This window comes from Electrophorus electricus, chromosome 26 (genome assembly GCF_013358815.1).
Source record: "Electrophorus electricus isolate fEleEle1 chromosome 26, fEleEle1.pri, whole genome shotgun sequence".
In the NCBI taxonomy this organism is placed as follows: domain Eukaryota; kingdom Metazoa; phylum Chordata; class Actinopteri; order Gymnotiformes; family Gymnotidae; genus Electrophorus; species Electrophorus electricus.
Window position 1 is genome coordinate 5,239,205 of NC_049560.1, and position 23,559 is coordinate 5,262,763.

Here is a 23,559-nt window from a genome sequence, read left to right on the forward strand (position 1 = left end):
GAAAATCATTTATTTAAAAAAAGTGCAAATAACCTAAAATGATAAACTTTTTTTTTTTCTCTTAAACAACTCAAGACATTATGATAATCAAAACTGATCATTTTAGTTTTACATGAGACTTAAAAAGTCTAAGTGGAGGAGCCAGGTAGCAGCAATAAAAAAATCTAGGACACAACAAAACAAAATCTTATAAGATTAACTTATGATATAAAAAAAATAATAATAATTAAAAGGGGGGAGGGGGGTAAAAAAAAACAAAAAACGCACACAGCACACACAAAAATGAAAACACAACACACCCTTGCTCTACTGTCCCAGTCCTGTAGTAAGACCCCCACACAGAAGGAGATTTGCTTGGTGGCTGAGGATCCGTAGGTTTTCCTAAGACAGAGGACTGAGTGGGGTGCTATGATGTCACCTACAATTCATCTTTTGCACTCTTTCCATCTTCATCCTCGTCCTCAGCTGGGCTGGGCTCCTCTTCAGTTTCATCCTCCTCATCTTCCTCCTCCGGTTCCTCCTCGTGGTCGTCGTTGTCGTCCTCTTCCTCGTGGTCGTCGTCCTTCTTGCTTTTTTCCTCCTCTTCTCTCTGTTTCCTCTCTTCTTCTTCCTGCTTCTCCTTCATTTTCTTCTCAGGGCCCTGGTGCACAGTAATAAAGTCATGTGACCAGTGAATCCATGCAGACAAGACCATCCAGAACCAAAACACAGACAAAAATCACAGCATTATGAAGGTGCGGTCAACAAACGTGCCTTAGTGACTCCCCATGTATCTTTACCAAAATCTTCTGCTTCTTTGATGTCATCAGTGATCAGGAAGTTATCAAAAATGGTACCAGATTTCACCTGAGGAAATGAATATGATTAGCATCGGCAGACACAGACTTGAGTTCCATGAAGACATCTGAAACCTTTTTGTTCTGATTCAGTCTAAACATTTAAAAGATCATCACAGAGAATGTAGAAATATTAATATTAATATTAAATTAAGGTTCACATGTAAATGCCATATTCTCTTTCTCTCAGATAGATAGATAGATAGATAGATAGAGAGAAACAGACATTTACTAATTCAATTCTAAAACAATCAGTTCCAAAGCGATTTAGTTCTCAGACAATTCACTGAAAGATCACCATCACTGCGTTAATATTTGAGATATTACTGGACAATATTATTATTGGAATTGCTTATCCAACCATACCTGCCACAAATCCAAACCAATGACACCAATATTGTCATATTTGTAAATTGAGACATCTGCAGTGTATTCTGGGTTATCAATCTCCGGATGCACCCACTTTCCTTTATAGTTTGGATTGTCAATTTGTTTGGGTTTCCATTCACCCTGGGAAAAAAAAAAAGAGAACTTAAATGGCATGGTTTATTTGACATGCCGACAGGTGTTCTGTTTATTCATTTTATACCCTATGCAAACCTTGCAGAATAAGGACTTAGTTCAATTTTTACTACTTGTATTGAAATGAAAGCCATTCAAGGAGCAATAAGTCATTTTTTACCACAAAAAGTTGCAAACAATATCTATGGAAGTGATTATTTAAAATGTTTTCTATAAAGTGCAGTTCGCATGAGATGAAGAACAAATTGCTCCATAGTCCTCAAATGAACTATTATTAATGAATTATTATAGATTTAGTTGAGAATCTCTGAAACATCTGGGCCACTACATTTCATAAACATAGGCTGTTTCATGAAGTGAAAAACATATCACTCCTTTAATGTCAGCAATATGATAACAGTGCGGCTTAGAGACACCATGACTCCATATCAGCAGTGCTAATTGGAAGCATAAAGGGGAAAAAAAAGAATAAAACATGCGAATAACCATGAGTGCGAGCGTAGTTCGTATAATCCTCAGGGATGTACCTTGTACTCTGGGTTAGGAATCATCGGGGGTTCCCACTCTCCGTCCATTTCTTCATCCCAGTCTTCGGGCTTCTTGGCATCGGGGTCAGGAATATTCTCTGGTTTGTCCCAGTCCTGAAACAAGCAAAACAAAAGTGGCTGCGGGTTGAGTGTTCGGTTCTGTGAGCAAAACAGATTCCAAGGAAGATTTCCAATTTTTTGGCTGCTGAGTGTTGAGGGATCGAGCTCTGGTCCTGACAGAAGGGTGAGGATGTGTGTCCGGTTTCTTGTAGCTTACTCTTTACGAGCTGAGATAACTCTCAAACACTCTAATCCATTTTCAGCACTGTGTGTTGAATATGAATCTTATTTGTTACCCAGTGAAGCCTATAGCACTTGAAGGGAATCCACAATGTTTTCCAAATGAGGTGAGCAAAGTTAAACTTCGTAATAAGCACGTTAATTATTATAATAAGCATGTTAAATTTGTTTATTATAAAGCAGTTAATCACAACACATTTTGTGCCAACCCCATGCTAACCTTTAAATATATCTTTATCCAAATTTTGAAAATAAGAGTTATAACCAAATGTAGATAGTACAACAGTATTTTCTTTCAGTGAGTTTGATGATAAATGGCATAGCAACACAAAGCCGAACCTCAGGCTTTGTGTCCTCTGGATCATCAATTGTAGCATTATCGTCCCAGTTCTCTGGCTTTTTGGCCTCTGGGTCCTTGATCTTTTTGGGAGGAAGGAAATCCCAGTCTTCCTCCAGAGAGCCAGACTCCACTTTCTCATTGTCAATTTTAACTTCATACGTCTGGTCGGGCCGGAGGATCAATGTGTACAAGTGTGTATGCTCATCATCCTAAAATGGAAATTAGCAAAAATCAGGAAAACATTTTTTAGACACTTTTTAATGTTGATTTTTTTTTTACAAATTCCAAATGAAAAGGGGTTAATGTTGTGAGGAACAACCAACAAACCTTGCAACGGATGTCTTTTTTGATGAGGTGGTTCTGGCCTTTGTAGTTGAAGATGACATGAACTTTCTTGGTGCTGTAGCCACAGATATCAGGGCCTTATGAAAGTTTAAATGAGAAAAAACTTAGCTCCATTATACAGACATGCTAAAAGATACACTTAACTAAGTGATTGATTTTACAGTGATTTTGCAGTGATTATGGAACATGACTAGTGTTTTTAATTTACCAATGGATATTAATAAATCAATAAATAAACAAATGATTATTGGTCAAGATGTTATCTTGTGCCACTAAGCATTTGGCTGTAGCAAGGAGTTGTCAGTGTGAACAAAGCTTACCAAACATGATGTGGTATTTGGAGTCGCCGTGCATGGCCGACTGGTCCAGGTCAGCAGCAAAGATCTTCGCGTAGCCACCCCCGCAGTCTATCTTCTGCTCATGTTTCACTGTGAACTGGACCACTAGTGTCTTACCGTCATTACTGAAAGGCTCAAACCGACTGGACAGGGCGTAAAAGCGGGCATCCTGGCTAGTCTGAAGACCTTGTGGAGGCAAAACAATACTAATCAATGTTGAAGAAAGCAAAACATTTATGATGGCATGAACCTGATGCAGTTTATGCAATGAGCTCAGTGGCAGAAAGGATTTGTATGTGCTTGTACTTTGCCTTCAAGTCAATTTGCATTAGCTTTCCTTTCAGCTTAAGATATTTGGTTACACAAAGTCCATTTCCAGCACTGTGCGTGTGTGGAGAGACTGCAACGAAAACCTCACCTTTGTCAAGTTCAGCATCTCCATAGAACTTTCCTGAAGAAAGCATCCACTGTCCATAGTCTGATTTGTGTTTGGACTCCACCCATCGACTTTTCCATCCATCTACCAATGAGCAATATAATTTTTTATTTTTAAAATGTTGCAAAGAATATATTAACACCTGGGAAAGGGCAAACAAACATCAGGTACTCTTTTTTTTATCTTTCTGAATCCTCATTGCAACCTAGAACAACGGTAGTCATTAACAATTAAAACTAAAATTGCACGTGTCATAATTTATCAAATATCTTGGGGGATTTTCAGCGTTATTGCAAATGCATCATAAAATGTGCAGGAGTAAAGCAACAGACGTGACTGTAAAACTTAAATGTGTTGCCTCGTTCTAAACATTAAGGTAGTTAAATCACTAAGACAATCTTATTACTTATTTTAATTAAGCTTTTTTTTTATTTAAAATAATTTATTAGAGGCGTGACATCATACAGGCTAATAGGCTAATGCATAAACGAAAGCAAACATGGATTTACCTCCATCCAAAAATTGCTCTTTGAAGTACACAGTCGCGTCTGCGGTGATCGCTACTGCAAATACGGAAAAGACTGCAAGGGCGATTCTCATATTTGCACCTGTAAAGTATTTTATGAAGGTCGCCTCTCTTCGGATAACGTCGAGCGGTCTAAATAAGATGATATACGCCGAATTATCGGAATATTTTCAGCGGACTACCGTTTCGTTTCTGTTCCTGCACAGATGGCTAAGGCTCATTGGACTGACACTGAGCCAATGAGAGGAGACCACGAGTGAAGAGGCAGTGCAGAGGCGGGCGGTCCTTCTGCTATCCGCGTATTTCACATTGTAGATTTCAGTCCATGATAGCGATGCATAAATCTCGATCAGGCAACGTGTGAAGTAAAGGATTTGTGTGCGGAACTTGTCGGGGTTTCACACCCCCCCCGCCCCCCGATGAGCTGAAGTCGAAGCCAACAAATGTCGTCCAGCAGTTTAACCACATAGGCCAGTCGTAGTTTGAAGGAAGCCACATTCTGAAAACATTCAGGCAATTGGCAGTAAAAATGATAAGGCGTTTCAGTGGAACGGTCATTGAGAAAAATGAATACTTTTACGACGTGTTTAAGTGATGAATATAGAACAGAAAATAAAATTGGTAAAGGTAATAAGACTAAAAGGACAAAAGACAAAGTGACTGAACAGAATTTTTTTTAATTTAATGCAATATTAAATAAAGGACGTTGAGATGTTTGTTGAAGATGGTACAGAAATATTGATCACTTCTATAATGGTAATAAAAACATTTAAATGTTATAAGTAGTACTAATAGTAGTAGAAATGTATACATACAAAGCTAGCGCTAATAAGCTTAAAACCTTTACCTACTTCTGTCTACTGTATGAGCAGTGTTCATACCGTCAGCCGCCGTGCCGTTTTATTACTGGCACGGCCCCAGATCGTAAAGTCAGGCCTTACCGAAAAATCCGAGTTTCCAACTAGTACATTCATCTCGTAAATACGATATTTCCAACAGGACTTGAAGGCAGCATCAGAATTCCAACAGTGGGTTGTATTTAATTCAGCTGCTTCTCAAATTCCCTTTCAAGTCAAATGGTCGGGCACACTCGTTCACTGAAAATAAATCAGCCCAACATTATGGATTTAAATATATTTGTAGTACAATTAATTGTTTTCTATCTCTTTTAATTAAAACAATTCACGAAGTGTCAGCTGTGCCGCGTTTATCATTTTAGCATCGTGTGACAAAATATAAGCAAGAACGTTTTCTGATTCTGTCACTGAGAACAATACGTTTCGTTTTGACTAAGCAAGCATATTGTTACTTCAATTATTATTGAATAAATCAAGCAAAGACTAAATGTAAAGGAAGCACGGATGTTTTCAGACTACACTTTCAAAAAGTGGTGGTGGACAAAAAGTAGTTCGGACATGTCCGCAGCATAAATTACGCCTATACCCATAACATATAACATTTTTAACATATTCTGCAAAGTTAAGTGTTCATGACAAGGTTTTTCCCTGATGTCAAGAGGACTTGAATGGAAAATGGAGAGCTTTGAGTGAACTAAAAAATTAAATATATAATTTATATTTTATATCTATATGGATACTTTATTCACATTATCAGCGAAATTTACCTTTAATTCTCCCGTCGCCTGCTACAGTCGTGCAACGTCAATATACGTTGCCAGTTTAATAGGAATACATCTCTCATTGCGTATAAAACACTAAGTCCTGGGTTTCATAACAAAGGGAATATAAATGATGTGCCCACGTAGAATATCATACCATCTAGAAGTTCTCACCTAGTCTTTATAATCATCTAGAAGTTCTCCTCTAGTCTTTATTCCATCTAGTTGTTCTCCTCTAGTCTGTATACCATCTAGTTTTTCTCCTCTAGTCTTTATTCCATCTAGAAGTTCTCCTCTAGTCTTTATTCCATCTAGAAGTTCTCCTCTAGTCTTTATTCCATCTAGAAGTTCTCCTCTAGTCTTTATTCCATCTAGTTCTCCTCTAGTCTGTATTCCATCTAGAAGTTCTTTTCCAGTCTTTATTCCATCTAGACGTTCTCCTCTAGTCTGTATACCATCTAGTTGTTCTCCTCTAGTCTTTATTCCATCTAGAAGTTCTTTTCTAGTCTTCATTTTAAAAACCGTTCCCTATCTGTGGTCCTGCACACCTACAGAAATCTGGCAACCATGTTAAACTTGCAGCGTAAGGCTAGTTAAGATAGCGTTAGCTAGAGCTGTTGTTGGGACGCCCGTTTGGTTGCTAGGGCTAGCTTGAGATTCAAAGCGTTTGGTTTGAGTCAGCTAATACGACTTTAAAGAAAAATAGTCTTGTTTATACCTTTTATGCAGGGATAAAAGGAACTGCTACCGATGTCACATCAAAAATAACGACGTTAGCGATAGCTTGTTAACCGTCTAAAGGGATATAAGATGGCAAGATAGCTGGTTAGCTAACTAACGCTAGATAACTTCTATTGTAGGTAGCAATAGCTAGCTAGCGCTAGTAATAGCTATTTACATTTATCGGTAATGCTAACCACATACATTTTAATGTAATTTTAAGGTAACACCTTTTGTTCATTCTTAGCTACTATTTCTAGGATACGAAGCAATGTTTACTAATGGGTTTGCTAGGTAATGTTAATGATAGGGCTACATAAACTGCCGTATGTTTTTGCAATGTGGCATCGTGGAGGCATTCGTAGTGCAGCTCTTGAAAGAGCAAAGGCACAGCTCTCTGGGCAGAGGCTTTTAAGCAGTGAGATATCAAAGGCTAATAGACGAAGAGACGTGGTCAGTGTACGTGTAAATTTAGCTTTTTATCCCTTACTGTTTGTCATTTAATCTTTTGCCTGTACTTGTTAAACAAATGTTTTCGATGTCCTCAGGCAAACTTTGGAAATGGCTTGTTACAAACCAGACAGACTCCTTTTCAGGACCTAAGTGATCTGTCCTCAGAAGATCCAGAGAGTGAAAACCAAGATTATCTCACCGTTCCTGCGAAGGTATCACCTTATTCTGCAGAACCGTTAGAACGATTTGATGTGGGAGGTGGAAGCAGATTTCTGAAAAAATCTGCTGTTGATGCCAGTGCAGACATACGGTCATCCACACCTGGAACGACCACTGCTGATAAAAGTGACCCAAAGCTTGTTCTCTGGCACCGGCCACAAAGTGTGGCGCTCAGTAGGCTAGCAATGATTGAAGAGCGCTTCAGAAATCATAAGAACAAGAAGCCTGGCCTGGATGCTGACACCGACCTTCCACTGCCACACGAGTCTGGTCTGTCAGCATCATCCAGTAGTGTCCCAAGTATGGCTGGTAGTCGTTTTCTTAAGAAGAAATCATTGACTCTTAATGATCAGAAGGACCCCGATACTAAACCCATGGATGCACGCGTGACTATTGCAAGCATTGCTTCTCGTGTGGAAAAAGGTGTAAGTCTGGATAGTGATGAAGAAGACATGCGTATACTCCTGGGAGAGTCACTCGATTTGCCAGATGGGAACCGGAACAAAGTCATGAGACAAACGGAGACGAGTCCTCAAATGGCTGTGAAGGTAGTGTCAGAAACACTGGAATTTAAAAAGAAAACAAGAAATGATACTGCCTTGTAAAAAAGTTTGTTCCTTTTTGTCATGCACAGATTTACATGAAGACCAGTGAAAAGGTTGCCAATGCTGTCCCATCTGCAGAAAATCATGAAGAAAAGTTTCCTGTTTCATCAGCGTTCACAGATCGTCATCATAAGACTCCCTCTCTTTCTCCACCATCATCACCCAAGATCCCCTCTGCCAGAAGGCCTGTGTCCCGGAGAGCTGGGGTCACCCATCTGTCTTTATCCTCATCATCAGGACACAGTGAGATCAGGACACTGGATGAGCTGTTCTCTGTCGCTTCTAATAATGATGATACACTAAGTGAGAAAAGTGTGATATTGGATGGTAAGAGAGATGTTTGCGATTGACAAAAAGTGAATGTTCTGTTATGGTGTCCAGGTGCAGATGGTATTCTCAAAAATGTTTGAAATCAATGTAGATGTTGAATTTTGTGCCTCTGCGTCTTCTAATCTACTGAAATAACTGTTTTGTGATTTATTTACTTTAATACACTTAATTCAAAATAACTGCTAAGAGATCCATTTCATAGATGAATCGGGTGTGTTAGAGCAGAAATACACAAAACTGCAGAGCAGTATGTCCTTAGGCTTGAAAATGTGTAGTGTATATTGTGTGTCTGCTACATGTTTTTAATCTTTGCATTCTTCGGCAGATTTCCAATTAAATGTCCTGACACTGGATGATCTGGCTCCTGTTTTTCTTGGCACAGCTGAAGTTTCAAAAGAAAAGGTAGGGCAACCGCATGACCACATAACGTTTCAGAATGACTCTGGTAATGAGAATATAACGTCTGTGTGATGGTTTACGTGCAGGATGAAGCAAGCCCCCATGAATCAAGACATCCTAGTCTTTCCTCAGCCAAAGAGATTTCACATGTCCCTGAGGATACTCCAGGAGAGTACAAGAGTGACTTCGAGAGCGAGACCCACAACGAAACAGCAATAAGTGCAAATGAGATCTCCGAGCATCTCTCAGGCAGATATGAACGTTCCTCCCTGGCTACAGAACCTCAGTCTCTCTCGCTTGAAGTGCGGGATGATGATGATCGTGTACCCTCAGAAGAGTTGACAAGCGTCCATTATAGCAAATCAGAGTCCTGTTTAACCCTGAGCGATGGCTCTCACTTTAGCTTCCACACCAGTGATGCCATCATTCCTCACAGCGAGCCACACAGTCCGACTGCCAGGCGAACCATGAAAGACGCCACAGTGCAGACACAAACAGACAGTCTGACACATACCTGGTCCTTTGGTAGGTTTCAATGTATTCCTACTTGCTTCACTACTACTACTACTTATGACATTGAAATGTTTTTATTACCATTATAGAAGTGATCATATATTTCTGTACCAGCTTTAAGTGCAGTACAAGCATAATTAGTACTTGTCTAAGTGCAGAATAGATTGTGACTGCTTCCTCTGCAGGACAGGGTGTACTGGGCCCATCAGCTGGAATGTCCTACATGGATCCGGCTCCACTGGCCAGCCACACGGTCAGCGCGGAGGCAGTGGAAGGTGGGAAAGCTTCATCTAGCACCTGACTCTCTTCATTAAGTCAGCCATCATGTTTCCACTGTTGGAAAGACTGATCTTCCTGTGCTCCCGCAAAGTTTCCATTCTTTTTCCTGCTGTCCATAAGCTACAGAAATGGTCCAGCAGGATTTTCTTGGTCATTTTCTCAGTGTTTAAAGTCTGCTAAATGCTGAACATCTGGCCTTAATGTCCTGCAGCCCTGTCCACATACAGACCTGCTGTGTTTGCTCTCAATGACATGCTGAGACAGCAGCTAGCCCTGACCAGGAACTTTATAGAGTCCAGCAGACATCTGCACCAGGCCACGGTGGAGGCTCTGGGACCTGCTGACTACAGGTACACCACACTGGAGGAAACAAAAGAGGTAACTCGCTAAAAATTAGTTTTCAGCACTATATCTGAAAAGATGGACCCAAGAACATGGAATATAGATATTTAATACACACTACTTTACAAATTAAGTTTTAAGGTTTGAGGTCGTCATTAATTCAGATATGTCTGAGAGGGGAGCATTAATTTGCTACTACTTATGTGTTTCCTCATCTGAGGTCAGACTTTCTCTTTCAGTTTATCCGGTATAACAGGTCTCCCAGACTCACCGTGGAGGATGCTCTGGCAGAGGTTTTGCAGGAGATGAGGGACTATCACTACATTTGAAGCGCACACACAGTACTGTGGGTAAAAGGAGCCATAACTAAGTATAGATTTTTTTCACTACTACTACATAATTCCAAATTATGATTCCAATTTCACATGTGAAATTCTTGCTTCATTCTTTACCCTTACTTCATTTTAGAACACAGAACCATTGTAAAGAGCAATGAGCAATGTGCTATATATATATTTATATATATAAATAAAAATTTTACACACACACACACACATCTTAAAATTAACATTAATACTGCTGGAGGCTATTCTTGCAGCTAGGGTTAAAGGTCATTTTACTAGTAGGTATAGGTACATCCAAATGTGATTTAGTTCAGTTTTTTGTTGCGTCTCCCCCCCACCCCACCCCCCTTCTGTCAATTGCTTCTGCCACTTATTTATAATTGTCACAAAAAAGACATTTTTACATGTTAAAAATGTATTTTATTTCCTTGTGCCAAGTATTAAATCTAGGCTAAATTCAGTTGACTGCAAGGACACTAATACCATGTTTTGACTACAACAGGACATGACGTTTCGCATTTGTTACAATGAAAAAACCAAAGGCAAGATCAACTTTCAAAACAAAATGGAAACACATCTATTATTTCGGTCTTTAAAAAAAAACAAAAAACAAACAAAAAAACACTGTTGAGAAGAATCATTCTGTAGTCGAGGGCTCCTGAGGGTCTCGACCCACTGAAAATGAACAAAGGATAGAGGTCAATTTGTAACTAAATGTTGGGTGTATTAACTTCTAGTATACAATGACTGCACATTTATAGAGACTTAGAAATATCAATTTGCTGTGGTGCTTATTAAAATGACTAAAGTGGGAATATGGTATCGCTTTATGTGGTTTGATATTAAAACCCCTGGGAGATGAAAAGTATTACAGACAGAGCGAGAAAACTACCTTTCTCTCTGGCTTTCATCCGTGCGACAAAATTGTAGCTTTTGTTTCTTCTGTAGTTCACGTAGGGGTCATCCAGGGGCACGCCCACGCCCTTGTACTGGTCCCACTTATCTCGCACATCTCCACCCTTGATGGGATCCTGGATCCCCTGCTCTTTGGCTCCGAGACCTCCTGAGCCACTCCACCCTGTCACATGCCACAGCAGCTTATACACAACACACAATCACTCCAGCCTATTCTGACAAATCTAAAACTTACACACACACACACAAAGCCAAAATTAATCCAAAGTCCTGGAAATGTACTGTCCTACACATCTTAACTAACCTAACTAGTTCTAACAGAAGACCACACTGAACTGCATTAGGTATTATGGTTGCAGCTAAACTGCAGAACAGCAGCTCTACAAATCCAAAGTTGTGACAAGATCCTATATACACACACACACACACCAATAAGTCACACAGAAGTGAGGCTGATTGTGTCCCACCGAGGACACTTACCCATCTTCATCAACATCTGATGACCTTTGTTTTCCTCTCCCAGCCTGTGATCAGTTATGGACCCGGAGCCCAACCCAGAGGTGGAGCTGTACAAAAACACGACCTTGTGACCTCTAGAACATGTCTTAAAGCGTGTCTGCGCACGTGGCGGCCGTGAACACTTACGGCGGTGTGGGACTGCGGGACTTTGCCGCATGTCGTCTCCGGTCAGGAGAGCGTGATCTAGAGCGCGATCTAGAGCGAGAGCGGCTTCGGGACCTCGATCTGGAGCGGCTCCGGCTTCTGGGAAAGCGCAAACCAAGGCTCAGTTTATAACGTTCAAATCAAATACCATTGACTGCTCTGACTAAAGAAATCAAATCAGGTCCATGTTTTTGTCCTCTTGATTTGTTTCAAGTGCAAGTTGTGGTGTTAAAAAAAATGCCTCTCGAGAAGATGCACACTAATGTGATACAGGTAGCAAGTAGTGATTTCAAGCAGTTATCCACCAAAAAGCCACATGGAATCAGCAAAAACAGTTGCAATAGTATTGTACATCATTGGAAATGTGACCCACGTGTGCACTGTCAAGAGGAATGCAGCACTGGGACAGTGGTACCTGGAGCGGGATCGAGAGTAGGAGCGTGAGCGGGACCTGGAGGACCTGGAGCGGGACGACTTGGAGGAGCGGGAACTGGAGCGCGACGATGACCTGCCTCGACTACGGGAACGGCTCCGAGAGCGGCTGCCTCGCGTGCTGAGGAGCCACACGCGTGCGTGCACACATACGCACAGTGTTAATGTCTGGCTTTTAATCCTTTGTTAACCATAATAATTGTAACTTTTTTTTTTTTGATGGGAGTTTGGAAGGAGGAGTGATAGCACTATTACAAGTGGTAATTAGAACAATTATGATATGGTAACAAAATTGTCATGAGTCTAAAATAAACATCACTGAATAAAACAGTGCCCTGAAGCCACAGAACTCTGCAATTCCAAATTTGAACAGATACAGTTTAATTTTATTTGACAGACACAGAAGAATCCATAGCAGGTCAAAACACTTTACACACACACACACACACACACACACACACACACACACACACACACACACACACACACACACCTGTTGTGCTTCTCTTGCTCCTTTTTCCTCCTCGCTCTCATCTTGGCTCTGAAGAACTCGTACAGGCCGTTCTGCTCCCAGCCCTCACTAGTAACGCAACACACCAGCAGCAGGTTAATACCACCAAATGAAACAAGTCACACAACGTCCGACACACCCCACCAAATTTCTGGTTCCCAAGAACTTGTTCAATGGGATTAATTACAATGATGGCCTGCTGCTTTACTAATGCATTTGCCATTAGAAAAGGGGGAGTCCAGCACAGTTTGACAACTCTACTGAAGGTCACCTGTTTCTGGGACGGTCGTGTGACGGAGGGCTGTAGAAGGCCTCCACGGCAGCCAGCAGGCGATCGCTAGGGGGCATGGGGGGAGGAAGGCGAATGTCTTTGGGGTCCAGGGGCTTGTAGTCATGATCTTCCAGCTAGTGAGGGATAAAAGAACAGCACTTGCTGGTAAGATCTTGCTATGAGAACAAAGACTCCATGACCATCTACATGTGCCTGTGCTTCTAAGTTAGAACAGTCTCTAGGTATAACAGTGCACTCACTCACAATATCCAGTACAATAATTATTTAATCACAGGAGGCAGAAATGTACTATACAAGTGTATAAGAGTTGTTAGTTAGTTAGTTTTGGACACCCGTTTGCATCTGAAAGCTTACCTTCACCAGGGGAGCCATGAGGCCTGCTGGCAGGTCGAAGTACGGCACGTTTGGCACCAGACTAGGGTCGTCCTGGCTCACGTGGGAGGGGTTTTGGCGCCTCATATGGGGAGACTGTCCGTTAAAGCCGTGGGGTGGTGGCCCAAATTCAGGGTGCTGGTTCCCCCCCCACGGGGGATGTTCGGTCATTCCTGGAGGGGGGATCCTCTGGTTTGGGTGGTGGTGGGGGGGACCCATCTCTAGAACAGGTCAACAGAAGCATTGTTATTCTGTGGATACTTCAGAAGAAGGATTGTCTTGTAATACTGCACCGTTACAAGCCATGAGCTCAGCACATCTGCTGTATCGCCTCCTCACCTCCAGGAAATTCTCCCTGCGGGTAGTCGAAGCGGTGCGGTGGGTAGGGCGGACGCTCAAAGTGGTGCCTGGGTGGGAAGTCGTCCTGCATGAAGCGTGGCGGAAAGCGGTTGAAGTTGTGAGGTGGCGGGGGCTGGCTGAAAGGGGGAGGCTGCTGGTGTGGTGGGAAGGCTCCCCGGAAGTGTGGTGGCCGCTGCATGCGGAAAGGGGGCTCCCTCTGGCTCCAGGGAGGCTGGTCTGGCTGGCTGCTCCAGGGTGGCTGGTCGAACTGCCCGCTCCAAGAGGGCGGGGGCTCGTTCTGGCTGCCCCACGGACCCCCTGGGCCCCCTGGACCTCCTGGGCCACCAGGTCCCCCAGGTCCTCCAGGACCTCCAGGGCCTCCAGGGCCCCCAGGACCCCCAGGGCCTCCCTCCCGGGGGCCACTCCAGCTGGGGTCCCGCTGCTCGCTCCACATCCCCTCATGGCTGTTCCAGGGTGGGCATGGAGGAGGTGCCTGGGTGGGGTCAAATGGTGGCTGGGGGAGGAACAGTTCTAGTTAGGGTGTGTGTGTGTGTGTGGTGGGGGGTGTGTGTGTGTGGAGGCTGTTGGTGAAAGCACAAAGCAGATATACCCAAATAGCGAACAACCACCAGAAAATAAACTATTGCTGGATGTTCAGGATATGAATTGAGTAAAATATTCAAAATTCGTTCAAAAGAGTAATAGGTAAACATATTCCTGCATGAGTGACACCCGACTTTCAGAATGTTAAAATGTAAGTATATACACAAGACCCCCCCCCCCCTTCCCAAAAGGCCAAAACACTGAAATCTCTGAAAAAAAGCCCACTAAAGAAGTCAATACCCATATATCTTTTACTTCTGGGGTGAAGACACATTGACAGACTTTTGTTGTTGTTTTGGTGAACCTTTTTAGAACCAAAAGCAACCAACATGTACACCTTCTGCCATACAGAACTTGCGGGAGGACACTCACAGGCTGCTGTGGGTTCCAGGCGGGTATGCCATGCTGAGGCTCGAACCAGCTGGGCTTGCTGGCAGGAACGTCAGAGGGGGCAGAGGGATTTGGGTCCGGCGGCCTCGCCTGCGTGCCATCATAGTCACCCGGAGGAGGGCCGGCCATTGGAGGCTTCACTTCTGCCAACATAACACATTTATTTAGAGAGTCGCACTCGGTCACGTGCTTTCTAGGGTCACACGCAGGAGAGGAGGAAAAATAATAAAAAGAGCAAACACATACGGTACAGTCACTCCAACCCACCAGGGGGCGCCGCCATGGGCGGCTGTGCCACTCCCTTGACCTCGGCGTCGGGAGGAACTAGCTGCCCGACAGAGGCGGCAGTCTGCTGCTGCTGCTTCAGGTTGGCCACGAATTCGTCGTGCTGAGTCTTCAGAGCCTGGATCTGTTGCTGGAAAGCCAGCTGCACAGGCTGCACCACGCCCGCGTACTCCGTGATCAGGGACGCCTGAGGACACGGCATGTTTGCCCGCGGTGAGAAACACAACCTTTCACCAGTTGATACGTCACAAAACAGGCATACGTACAAACGAACGTGGATAAAATAAATTCTAAAATGTGCATGGTATTGCTGACCAAATTAAAAACAAGATTAACTAAAAAAACGAAATGTTAATCCTAATCGTTTTTAACTTACAAAATCTTTACTTTGGTACTGTTAAGTCTAGTAATTGCAATGGAAAAATACATAAAAATGTCAATTTGCTGTTAATGTACACTTAGTTTTTCCTTCAACTCACTACAATGGAGCAACCCAAGATTTAATATCTTCATCATGGGCCTAACGGCAACCATCATCAGCTCATCAGATCAAACCCATGGCCTCTTTAGCCACAGCCTTTATTAATAAGAGTGCATAACAATTATCAATATTAGAAATTCTTGTACACAATAGTCATTTTAAATGTGGTATATATTGTAAATAATATCAGAGTGAAGGAAGCCAGGAAGGAAGCACGCTCCCGTTGGGCGTTGCGGCGCGTGCTCCCTTGGGTGACTGAACCAGCCGCTGCTCCAGGTGTCGATGTCAGACCGGGCCTGTACTGGCTGACTGTACTGGGTGTGAGTGTGAGCATACCTGGTACTGCCCGAGGCCCAAGGCGGGGCTCTGGAGTTGCTGAATGGAGACGTCATCAAAGTAACCATTTTTCTCCCATAGTTGCAGCAACTGAGAACAGCAGCACGGAAAGTATAAGTGTAAGCGAGTAAATAAAAACAAAAACATGGCATGGAACAAATGGCATCAAAGTTAAGAAATACTTTAACGTATATTCTTCCCTTCACAAAGGCTTAAGCCTAAGTATACGAATTAAAGGGCAATACCAACAAAACTATACAAAAAGTAACAAAAAAAATATCCGTTATGCCCATGATGAAGGCATCAGCATTGATCCCTGTATTCAACAGCATTCTACTTCATTGGCATCTTGGCCTCTAACCTACTGTACTCACTACGATGTGTTCTATGAGTAAATGGCAAAGCATTTTTTTTTTTTAAGTTGCTCTGAAAGAGAGCTGTAAATGTAAAAAATATAATGTGGAATCTGATCACGCATTATTTTGATCATTTATGAATGTATATAAGGGAATTGTATGTCAGTAAATTTCTGAAGTGATGTCTCGAGGTTAAAGTTATGTGACATCAGCAAGACCAAAGGCATGGTGTAAACCCACTGAACGCGCCCACACAGGTAGGTAAATTATGTGAAGGGCAACAATCTCACTTAAAGGTTTTAGGTTTCTCTGATTTTGAGAGAAAGTAACAACCTAAACTCCTGCTGGTGTCGCCCTGTAAATATGGTTTCTTTGGAGAATATTCTTTCACTGTCACAGGGCAGCATCACCGATGCTGGACAGCGGAGTGCTGTACTAAAAACGTACCCGTGTTATTTTCTGTTGTTTGTCTTCCTCCACAGCCAGGAAACTAGTGCAGTAGATTGGCACCACCACCTTCTGCAAGGCAGCCAGCAGATCTCTCTGGTTCTTCCTTTGGCTGCAGTACCATACAAACCAGGTCAACACCAATGACCACTACACGACTCACTCTGCGAATGCTCAAAGTACAGGGTAATGGGATAAGCTGATAACACGTCTGACAGTGGACGGCCGTCAGAGGAGCGTCACCAGCATCCAGCACGCCCTGTAAAGTTTAGGGCACCCTAGTCCCGATTAAAGTCTACCGCACTGCTGTTTTTTGCTATTTTACATTTAGGTGCACCAACATTAAAAGTCATTTCTTTCGTTCTTTACCAGTGGTGCAGGACATCATTCATGAGATAGATGAGGTGGAGGCGGAGCTCAAAGTGTGCCGTCTCTGCTGTGATGCGGTTGCGGAGGTGTGAGGTCATCAGCTCGCAGTGCTGTGGGGACTTGGCATTGTTGAACATCCAGTTCTTTCCAGCCTGGGAAGACACGGAGAGGACCACAGTCAAGTTCCACCCTACAGATTCAACTGTGTGGCTGGACATCTCAGCCCGGTGAGTGGTCACGTACCGAAATGGCATCCTTGGTGCAGGTGTCAATGATGGGCTGGAGGAGGCTGTCAAACTCGGCCATGTCCAGCTGGGTCTCCACCAACAGTTTCTGAGTCTGCTGCTCCATAGCCAGAGCGATGGCTGCATTCACCTGCTCCTGGAGAAAAGCAATGTGGTAAAAAAAAGCCTCTGCTGGAATCGCAGAAGCAGAACCAAATCGTCTGCTAGCAAAAACCACCTGCAGCTTTTAAGGGAACCGGAGAGGTTTTAATAGCCAGGGGTAGCGTGAGGCTGTGGGGAGGGTGGAGCTACCTGCCCGAGGCTGCTCGGGTGCTGTGGGGGGGTGGGGCTACCTGCCTGAGGCTGCTCAGGTGCTGTGGAGGGGTGGAGCTACCTGCCCGAGGCTGCTCAGGTGCTGTGGGGGGGGGGGGTGGAGCTACCTGCCCAAGGCTGCTCAGGTGCTGTGGGGGGGTGGAGCTACCTGTCTGAGGCTGCTCAGGTGCTGCTCTTGCTGCTGCAGGTTCCACTGGCTCTGCTGGACGAGCTCATCTACTGAGGGCGTGGAGGGGGCGATGGGCGGGGGCGGAGGCAGCATGGTCATCGGAGGAGGAACATCAGGGATCTCTTTACCTGGCGGTTTGCAGAGCACTGCAATTCAAAACATGGTCTTCGATTACTATTATTGATCAGCAAGTTCACAGTAATGAGACCAAAAAAATTAAGCGCTAGAATTAGCGTGGGATGGGAGGATAACAATTCATCAGTACACACATTCCCATCAAAGAGCCAAGGGAAACATCTAAAATCATGAACTGGGAAGCACGCCGAGAGAAGGAAAATTACGTTGTTGAACAGACATTCCCAAAGCCAAGCCATTCGTTCAGGAAATTACCACCACTCAGACATGCACTGCTATTCTCACATGCTGATTTTTTTTTTTTTGTTGCCCTCTTTTTTAGACCTCATGAAAAGTAGAACAAACTCTACAGGCAAAAAAAGAAAGAAAACAAAATCTCAGCTAGGGGAAGCATGGAGCCGCATTAAAGTCAAACTACTGAAGTGAATAATAATAAATGTGAAAAATCAACCAGAGAGCACAATAAGCCAATAACGGAGAAAACTGAATATCTAATCTCTAAGATAACGAGAGATATACAAGCATTTAGGCAATTTTGTGTTCAGATAGGAATGTATTTTCCAAAGAGACTTCAGTGTCCAAAGAGGCTTCTAACAGTTTGTCCCTTTCCACAACCCTGAACGAAACATAAGACAATGTGTCTGACAAAGCCCAATACAAAAGTAAAGAAAAAGCCATCAAGCGTTGATGATGCAAAAAATACTTCATGACACCAGGCAAGTTTTCACAAATAAATAAAAATTATTTCTAATCTTCAATCTAATAAATACCTTCCATTTTATATTCAGCATCATGAGTGGTAGGATCTATGAGGAAAGAATAATGCCTTAGACACACACAAAGCATAGTCTCATATTTCTGTACATTTCATAAATTAGATGGGGGAAACGTACACAGGGTTTACAGAGAAACAGGACATTTCGGACAGAAGTCTTCATCAGCTATGCAAGCAAAGTGCTTCAAAGTGTGAGGCTTTTTGCTTGCATAGCTAATGAGGGACCTCTATCCAAAATGTCTTGTTTCTTTGGAAACTCTATTTCACTAAAATTTTGAATATCTGTGTGTGTGTGTGTGTATGTATACAGACAGAAATTAAAAATTGTAGTGAAGTACAATCTTTGCCAAAGATACATTAGTAAATGCTACATTTGTGAAACTATTTTACAACAAAAAAAAGACATGATGTGTAGAGGCTGCATCATACACCAGTTCAGATCAGTGTCTGCTGTTCTGGGGAGGATGATCGCCGATTGCTTTGTGATACGTACGCTGTTGCTGCTCGATAGCGAGCTTATACTTGTAGTAGCCAAAGTACTCCCCTCCGAACAGAAAGGAGAACTTCGGATTCTCCTTCTGTTTCTCCATGGTCATCTTTTCAAACTCGGGCCCATTGCGGGCAACAAACTGTGCAAGTTTGTCAATGACATTGCGAAGCTCTTGGTCTGTGAGCACAAAGAGAAAGTGGGATGGAATTATTCGTTTGAAAACATGAGGGGAAAATAAATAAATAAATACAATGAGCAACTGTGCAAGTGTCTTTCTGAGGATTAGCCGTGGACGTCCGCACAGCAACACGACACTTGAGTAATGGCTTGGAAAAAAAACAGAGAAAGAAATGGACGTGATGCAAAACAAACGTGAGAACTCTGTTGGCGAGCCCTTGCTGGAGTTACGAGCCAGCTACACCTGAGGCGACAAAACTGAAAGCGACTGCACATCGTCTTAGTTCTGCCCCATCACGTCCATGACAACTCAGCACTAGCTACCTTCGCAGCTATTACGTGAGGAAACGCCATTTAAACGGTTTACTCAATACACATGACTTCTTTGACAGCTCTGGGACTGGCAAACCAACAGCGACATGTTTGGTCCAGTTCTCTGCCCGTGAAAAACGGACTTCCAGGTTGCACGACCGAAACCCAACAAGTCATAAACTCGTGAGCCACGACAGCAGACTACGTTAGCACACCCCATAAAGGCACCCAGGTCGTTAAATTACTAACCGAAACGCTGCGTTGGAGTTTATTTATAGCATTTATAACATTTATTTTCCAGTTATATAAACAAATGAGCAATCGAGCTCTGGCTTTATTTATGTGACTGGCTAGCTAGCTACGCTAACGCTAGCTGACCGCGCAGCGTGATCAGACTGGCTCGGCTAAGTTTAACGTTACCTTCCGGAGGAGTGGAGATATCCATGATTTTAAGAGCCAGAGAGTCAACGACTTAATATGGTTTGATAACGGAGCATCTACAAGACAGACTCTCGGTAAGGCGCTAAAAAGGCAACCACGACATTTATTTGGATGAACGTAGCCATGAAACGACCGGAAATACAAAAATCTCCTTCCTACGGCGCATTGTATTCTTTGTAGATTTTAAGGCAAGTTTGAAAGCGCAGTAGCGCCCTCTAGCGTTTAAAATCGCAGTTACACGAGTCACCCTCTAGCGTTTAAAAGCGCAGTTACACGTGTCACCCTCTAGCGTTTAAAAGCGCAGCTGCACGTGTCGCCCTCTAACGTTTAAAAGCGCAGCTACACGTGTCGCCCTCTAGCGTTTAAAAGCGCAGTTACACGTGTCGCCCTCTAACGTTTAAAAGCGCAGTTACGCCGACCACGCCAGTTGGTGGCGATATGCGTCGTTTAAGTCATAGCCGCTATTCCGCAACGAAGAAGAAACCCGAGCGGAAGTGGTCGGAGCGAAGCAGAAGAGACAAATTCGGATTTCAGAAAATATTTGTTTTCCCAGCCATCTAAAGAACACTCAAAAAACAGTAAGAATGGCAGCTTCTTACTTTCGTGTCGAGCTCACGGCTATTCTGGACGTGCTGATTAAAACGGCGGTCGTGGACATTTGTACGCTGGCAGACAGCGTATTTGCGTCGTTACAAATGGAAGTGGAAAGATGCACTTCGGAAAATGAGGACTTGAGACGAGAGTTGCAGAGATTTATTATGGAGCAGAACAGTTCCATCGATTCAGAGGTGGTCGCCAAGAACCACAACGCCAGGGACAGCATGGGCAGAACTGAAGAAGATGCCATGGCCATAGCAGACGGTCAGTGGAGTGTGAATCAGCCGGGAAGTTCCTGCTTCAGCTAGTACTCGTGTTGTTCGTTTTCTGATCTGATGTTGTTTGTAAAAGTAGTTTACTCGTACAACTCTTCGTCCTTCTCCAAGACCGGCGAAAGATTGGCACGAAAGTCATGTGTCACACTGGAGCCAAAGCTGTCGGAAACTTCACCATTTGTCTTTCGGCTGCGTTTCTTGAGTTTCCCCGATGGCATCGAGCTTACAGTAGTTAGCCGAACATGCAAGAGGAAGAATTGTTGTAATCGTTCTAGCATATCCTCTTCTCTTGGGAATGACTAGTTCCACATAGGGGTGGAAAAATTGGGAGAGAGGCATTGCTTTTCAGGTGCTCGTGTGCAATTCCTCTGAGCCACAGGCTCCAAATCCAGAACCCCAACCTGCTTTGACCTATTTTGAATTACAAAATGGTCACTGGGAAGCTGAAGCCTGTGAAAAGGCTCGTGTCGGTGCTGCCTGGCGGGAGCGTTTATGCTTTTAAGTTGTGGTGTTGGAAGAAAATTCCAGGGAAAAGTGGAAGCTCTTAGCTGCTTGATTTAAATGTTTTCCCTTTTCAGATTGTAAGCAGATGGCTGGTGATGCAAGTAGTGAAACTGCAGCGGACATTGAGAGGGGTCAGTGGGTAAGATGTCTTAAGCAGTTTACATTCACGTGGTGGTGTGAGTCAATCCCCCATGTTGTCACACTTCAGTGTGGTAGGCAAAAGGTTTTCACATAAGCTTAGCTGTGTCTTCCTTTTACTGTCAAATATGGAGTTCTATACAAAATGTAAGGTCTCTAAATAGTGTGTTTATTACACAAATACTGTGTGAGTACACTTCGACAATGTAATACCATCAGAAAATGACTTGTATGTGTGACTTTTTGGGTAAAATCTAATAGTTTGGTGACTTGTTTTTGTTTTTCCTAGCAAGTGGACCTGCAAAGGCTGAGCCCTGCATTAGCAGGGATTAAAGAGGAGGTGACAGAGACATGTGTTAGCCACAGTATGGACAACAGAGTGGACGGTAAGGGCAGAGAAATTGTGTCTAAAGAGTTCTTGATATTTATCATTTTGACATCTTGATATTTATAATGGTAGAACTGACTTACAAATATCCTAGAATGAAGGACGTAGTCACAAACGTACTAATTACCGTATGTTTGATGGCAGGTATTTTTTTATTTTATTAAGTTTTTATTTCATTTGTGCTTTCTTTTCCCTACCTCTCTCTCTCTCTCTCTCTCTCTCTCTCTCTCTCTCTCTCTCTCTCTCTCTCTCTCTCTCTCTCTCTCTCTCCAGTTATATCCAGTGATGGAGTTTGCGCTCCTTTTCCTCTAATGTCGGAAAGAAATGGTCAGTGCTCTGACATCAGTCCTGACCTCAAGACTGAACTGGGGAATAAACGGACATCCGCTTTTCACAGTTCCCAGCCTGTAGGGGACAGTTGCGTCATTCCAGTCTATGAGGAAGAGAATGGGAGCCCTCCGCCTCTGGACGGAGACTGGGAAACCGAGCAGCTTGGCAGTCAGCACGTGCCAGGTGGTCAGAGAGGAGAGGAAGATGGCGGCGAGGAAGAGTTACAGCTAGACACGTGCATGCCACAGACACCAAGCTCGCACTGTGACTTCACACTGTTCGGGGGTTCCGTGAGATCATCCGTCTTTCCGAGTACTCTGCGGCAGACAGGAAGCACGTTTATTTGTAATATCTGCGGAAAAAGTATTCTGTCACAGCAAGGACTGAGAGTACACATGAAGGCACATGCTGGCCAAAGGTCCTTCACGTGCTCTCAGTGTGGGAAGAGTTTCACCCGGAAATCAACTCTGAATTTCCACCAGAACATTCACACGGGCGCCAAACCATACGCGTGTAGCGTCTGTCCAAAGTCGTTTGCGGACCCAAGTGCCCTTCGACGACATAAGGCCATACACAAGGCAGTGCGCTAGGTGCAGCCAAAGCCTTGTGGTTTAGACTGCCATGGACGTAACTGGTGCAGTCTGCACTCGGAGCCAACAGACAGTTCCACCTAGGGCAAGACATGAGAGATGCAATGAAAGAGAGCACATTTTAAGAAAGTTGCCGTGTATGAGATTGAGAGCCACTAGGTTAACGGTTTCAGATGGAGGGTATCGCAACATATGGTGTTTGTTTTTTTGTTTTTTTTTTTGGAAACGCCACTCTTTTTAATTAATACCCATAATTTGTTATTAGTGGCGCCCTCCAGTGGACAATGTTCATCTTGCTTAGAGTGTAGGAGGTCTTAACTTCTAATGTGAAGGAAAACGTCTGTTTTGAGCACAGAATTAAAGTACAAGCTGTGCTTATCCGATGTGACCCCTGGATGGCGCTGGACGTCTGGTTTTGGAAATCGTTAGTCCGCACCAGCATAATTTATCAGAGTGAAAAGAATCAAGTGTCCCTCCTCAATTTGTATTTTCCCCCGTTTTCGGTTTTTTTTCTTTAAAAAAATCGTACATGTTTCTGGTTTATAGAAGGGTTGGAGTTTGTTGCTATTTTTAGATATTCTGTGTGTTTCTGTGGGATGGTCAAATCTGCAATATTACATTGAGTAGATTACAATGACATCTTCGTCGACTGGTTGTACTTTTATGTTTAAAAGTAAATGTTAGTCTTTGTGTTCGTAGCCCTTCTCCATACACTAAAAGTAATGTAATGCTTAGTGTACTGTGTTAGCTATACATCAGCCTATTTTAATGTATATAACCTATTTTATTTATCACATATGCTTACATTTTGGCTGTGTAGTGTCGTCAGGATTTCAGTTAGACGCTTAACATATTTTTTTTTATTTTATTTTAAAAATTATACAGTTGCCTACGCTTA

The 23,559-nt window shown here is 43.3% G+C and overlaps 4 protein-coding genes across 9 annotated transcripts; 2 read left to right on the forward strand and 2 right to left on the reverse strand.

The window, feature by feature from the left end:
* Window positions 1-221: 221 nt before the first annotated feature.
* On the reverse strand, window positions 222-4,378 carry calr3a (calreticulin 3a). Its single transcript, XM_027010661.2, has 9 exons — window positions 4,154-4,378; window positions 3,627-3,728; window positions 3,191-3,394; window positions 2,853-2,947; window positions 2,525-2,734; window positions 1,886-1,999; window positions 1,203-1,346; window positions 754-846; window positions 222-640 (listed from the first exon to the last, which is right to left on the reverse strand). The coding sequence occupies exons 1-9, from the start codon at window positions 4,242-4,244 to the stop codon at window positions 419-421; spliced, it is 1,275 nt and encodes a 424-aa protein (XP_026866462.2). The 5' UTR covers window positions 4,245-4,378; the 3' UTR covers window positions 222-418.
* Window positions 4,379-6,379: 2,001 nt separating this feature from the next.
* On the forward strand, window positions 6,380-11,518 carry c26h19orf44 (chromosome 26 C19orf44 homolog). 4 transcript variants are annotated; one of them, XM_035523255.1, is made up of 9 exons: window positions 6,380-6,967; window positions 7,057-7,728; window positions 7,815-8,112; window positions 8,441-8,517; window positions 8,601-9,039; window positions 9,213-9,302; window positions 9,518-9,684; window positions 9,888-9,998; window positions 11,431-11,518. In XM_035523255.1, exons 1-8 carry the CDS (start codon window positions 6,806-6,808, stop codon window positions 9,975-9,977), a joined length of 1,995 nt encoding a protein of 664 aa, XP_035379148.1. In that variant the 5' UTR covers window positions 6,380-6,805; the 3' UTR covers window positions 9,978-9,998; window positions 11,431-11,518. The 4 variants fall into 4 exon arrangements, with proteins under 4 accessions (XP_035379148.1, XP_035379149.1, XP_035379151.1 ...); XM_035523256.1 differs by having other exon boundaries at window positions 9,888-9,994; XM_035523258.1 differs by having other exon boundaries at window positions 6,380-6,961.
* cherp (calcium homeostasis endoplasmic reticulum protein) lies at window positions 10,390-19,989 on the reverse strand. 3 transcript variants are annotated; one of them, XM_035523253.1, is made up of 19 exons: window positions 19,819-19,989; window positions 18,913-19,086; window positions 18,415-18,450; window positions 17,489-17,655; window positions 17,027-17,158; window positions 16,784-16,935; window positions 16,415-16,526; window positions 15,612-15,701; window positions 14,777-14,981; window positions 14,492-14,652; window positions 13,517-14,030; window positions 13,160-13,398; window positions 12,785-12,918; window positions 12,496-12,582; window positions 11,986-12,123; window positions 11,553-11,669; window positions 11,388-11,473; window positions 10,885-11,070; window positions 10,390-10,667 (listed from the first exon to the last, which is right to left on the reverse strand). In XM_035523253.1, the coding sequence occupies exons 1-19, from the start codon at window positions 19,841-19,843 to the stop codon at window positions 10,630-10,632; spliced, it is 2,793 nt and encodes a 930-aa protein (XP_035379146.1). In that variant the 5' UTR covers window positions 19,844-19,989; the 3' UTR covers window positions 10,390-10,629. The 3 variants fall into 3 exon arrangements, with proteins under 3 accessions (XP_035379146.1, XP_035379145.1, XP_035379147.1); XM_035523252.1 differs by having other exon boundaries at window positions 17,027-17,164; XM_035523254.1 differs by lacking the exon at window positions 18,415-18,450 and having other exon boundaries at window positions 17,027-17,164.
* A 328-nt stretch (window positions 19,990-20,317) lies between these two features.
* Window positions 20,318-23,172, forward strand: LOC113577804 (zinc finger protein 235-like). The gene is made up of 4 exons (XM_027010677.2): window positions 20,318-20,700; window positions 21,290-21,354; window positions 21,643-21,739; window positions 22,015-23,172. Exons 1-4 carry the CDS (start codon window positions 20,424-20,426, stop codon window positions 22,659-22,661), a joined length of 1,086 nt encoding a protein of 361 aa, XP_026866478.1. The 5' UTR covers window positions 20,318-20,423; the 3' UTR covers window positions 22,662-23,172.
* The last annotated feature ends 387 nt before the right edge of the window (window positions 23,173-23,559 follow it).

What these genes read in the sequence shown, in the direction of transcription:
- LOC113577804 (XM_027010677.2), top strand. Translation starts at nt 20,424, where the DNA reads ATGGCAGCTTCTTACTTTCGTGTCGAGCTCACGGCTATTCTGGACGTG. An exon ending in ACATTGAGAGGGGTCAGTGG is followed by an intron (nt 21,355 to 21,642) that starts GTAAGATGTCTT and finishes TGTTTTTCCTAG; the next exon opens with CAAGTGGACCTGCAAAGGCT. An exon ending in TATGGACAACAGAGTGGACG is followed by an intron (nt 21,740 to 22,014) that starts GTAAGGGCAGAG and finishes CTCTCTCTCCAG; the next exon opens with TTATATCCAGTGATGGAGTT.
- c26h19orf44 (XM_035523255.1), top strand. Translation starts at nt 6,806, where the DNA reads ATGTTAATGATAGGGCTACATAAACTGCCGTATGTTTTTGCAATGTGG. An exon ending in GTCCTCAAATGGCTGTGAAG is followed by an intron (nt 7,729 to 7,814) that starts GTAGTGTCAGAA and finishes TGTCATGCACAG; the next exon opens with ATTTACATGAAGACCAGTGA. An exon ending in CACTGGAGGAAACAAAAGAG is followed by an intron (nt 9,685 to 9,887) that starts GTAACTCGCTAA and finishes TTTCTCTTTCAG; the next exon opens with TTTATCCGGTATAACAGGTC.
- cherp (XM_035523252.1), bottom strand. Translation starts at nt 19,843, where the DNA reads ATGGATATCTCCACTCCTCCGGAAG. An exon ending in GCAGGGAGAATTTCCTGGAG is followed by an intron (nt 13,399 to 13,516) that starts GTGAGGAGGCGA and finishes GACCTGTTCTAG; the next exon opens with AGATGGGTCCCCCCCACCAC. An exon ending in GATGAAAGCCAGAGAGAAAG is followed by an intron (nt 10,668 to 10,884) that starts GTAGTTTTCTCG and finishes GTTCATTTTCAG; the next exon opens with TGGGTCGAGACCCTCAGGAG.
- calr3a (XM_027010661.2), bottom strand. Translation starts at nt 4,244, where the DNA reads ATGAGAATCGCCCTTGCAGTCTTTTCCGTATTTGCAGTAGCGATCACC. An exon ending in AGATGCTGAACTTGACAAAG is followed by an intron (nt 3,395 to 3,626) that starts GTGAGGTTTTCG and finishes TGCCTCCACAAG; the next exon opens with GTCTTCAGACTAGCCAGGAT. An exon ending in CAAATACCACATCATGTTTG is followed by an intron (nt 2,948 to 3,190) that starts GTAAGCTTTGTT and finishes AACTTTCATAAG; the next exon opens with GCCCTGATATCTGTGGCTAC.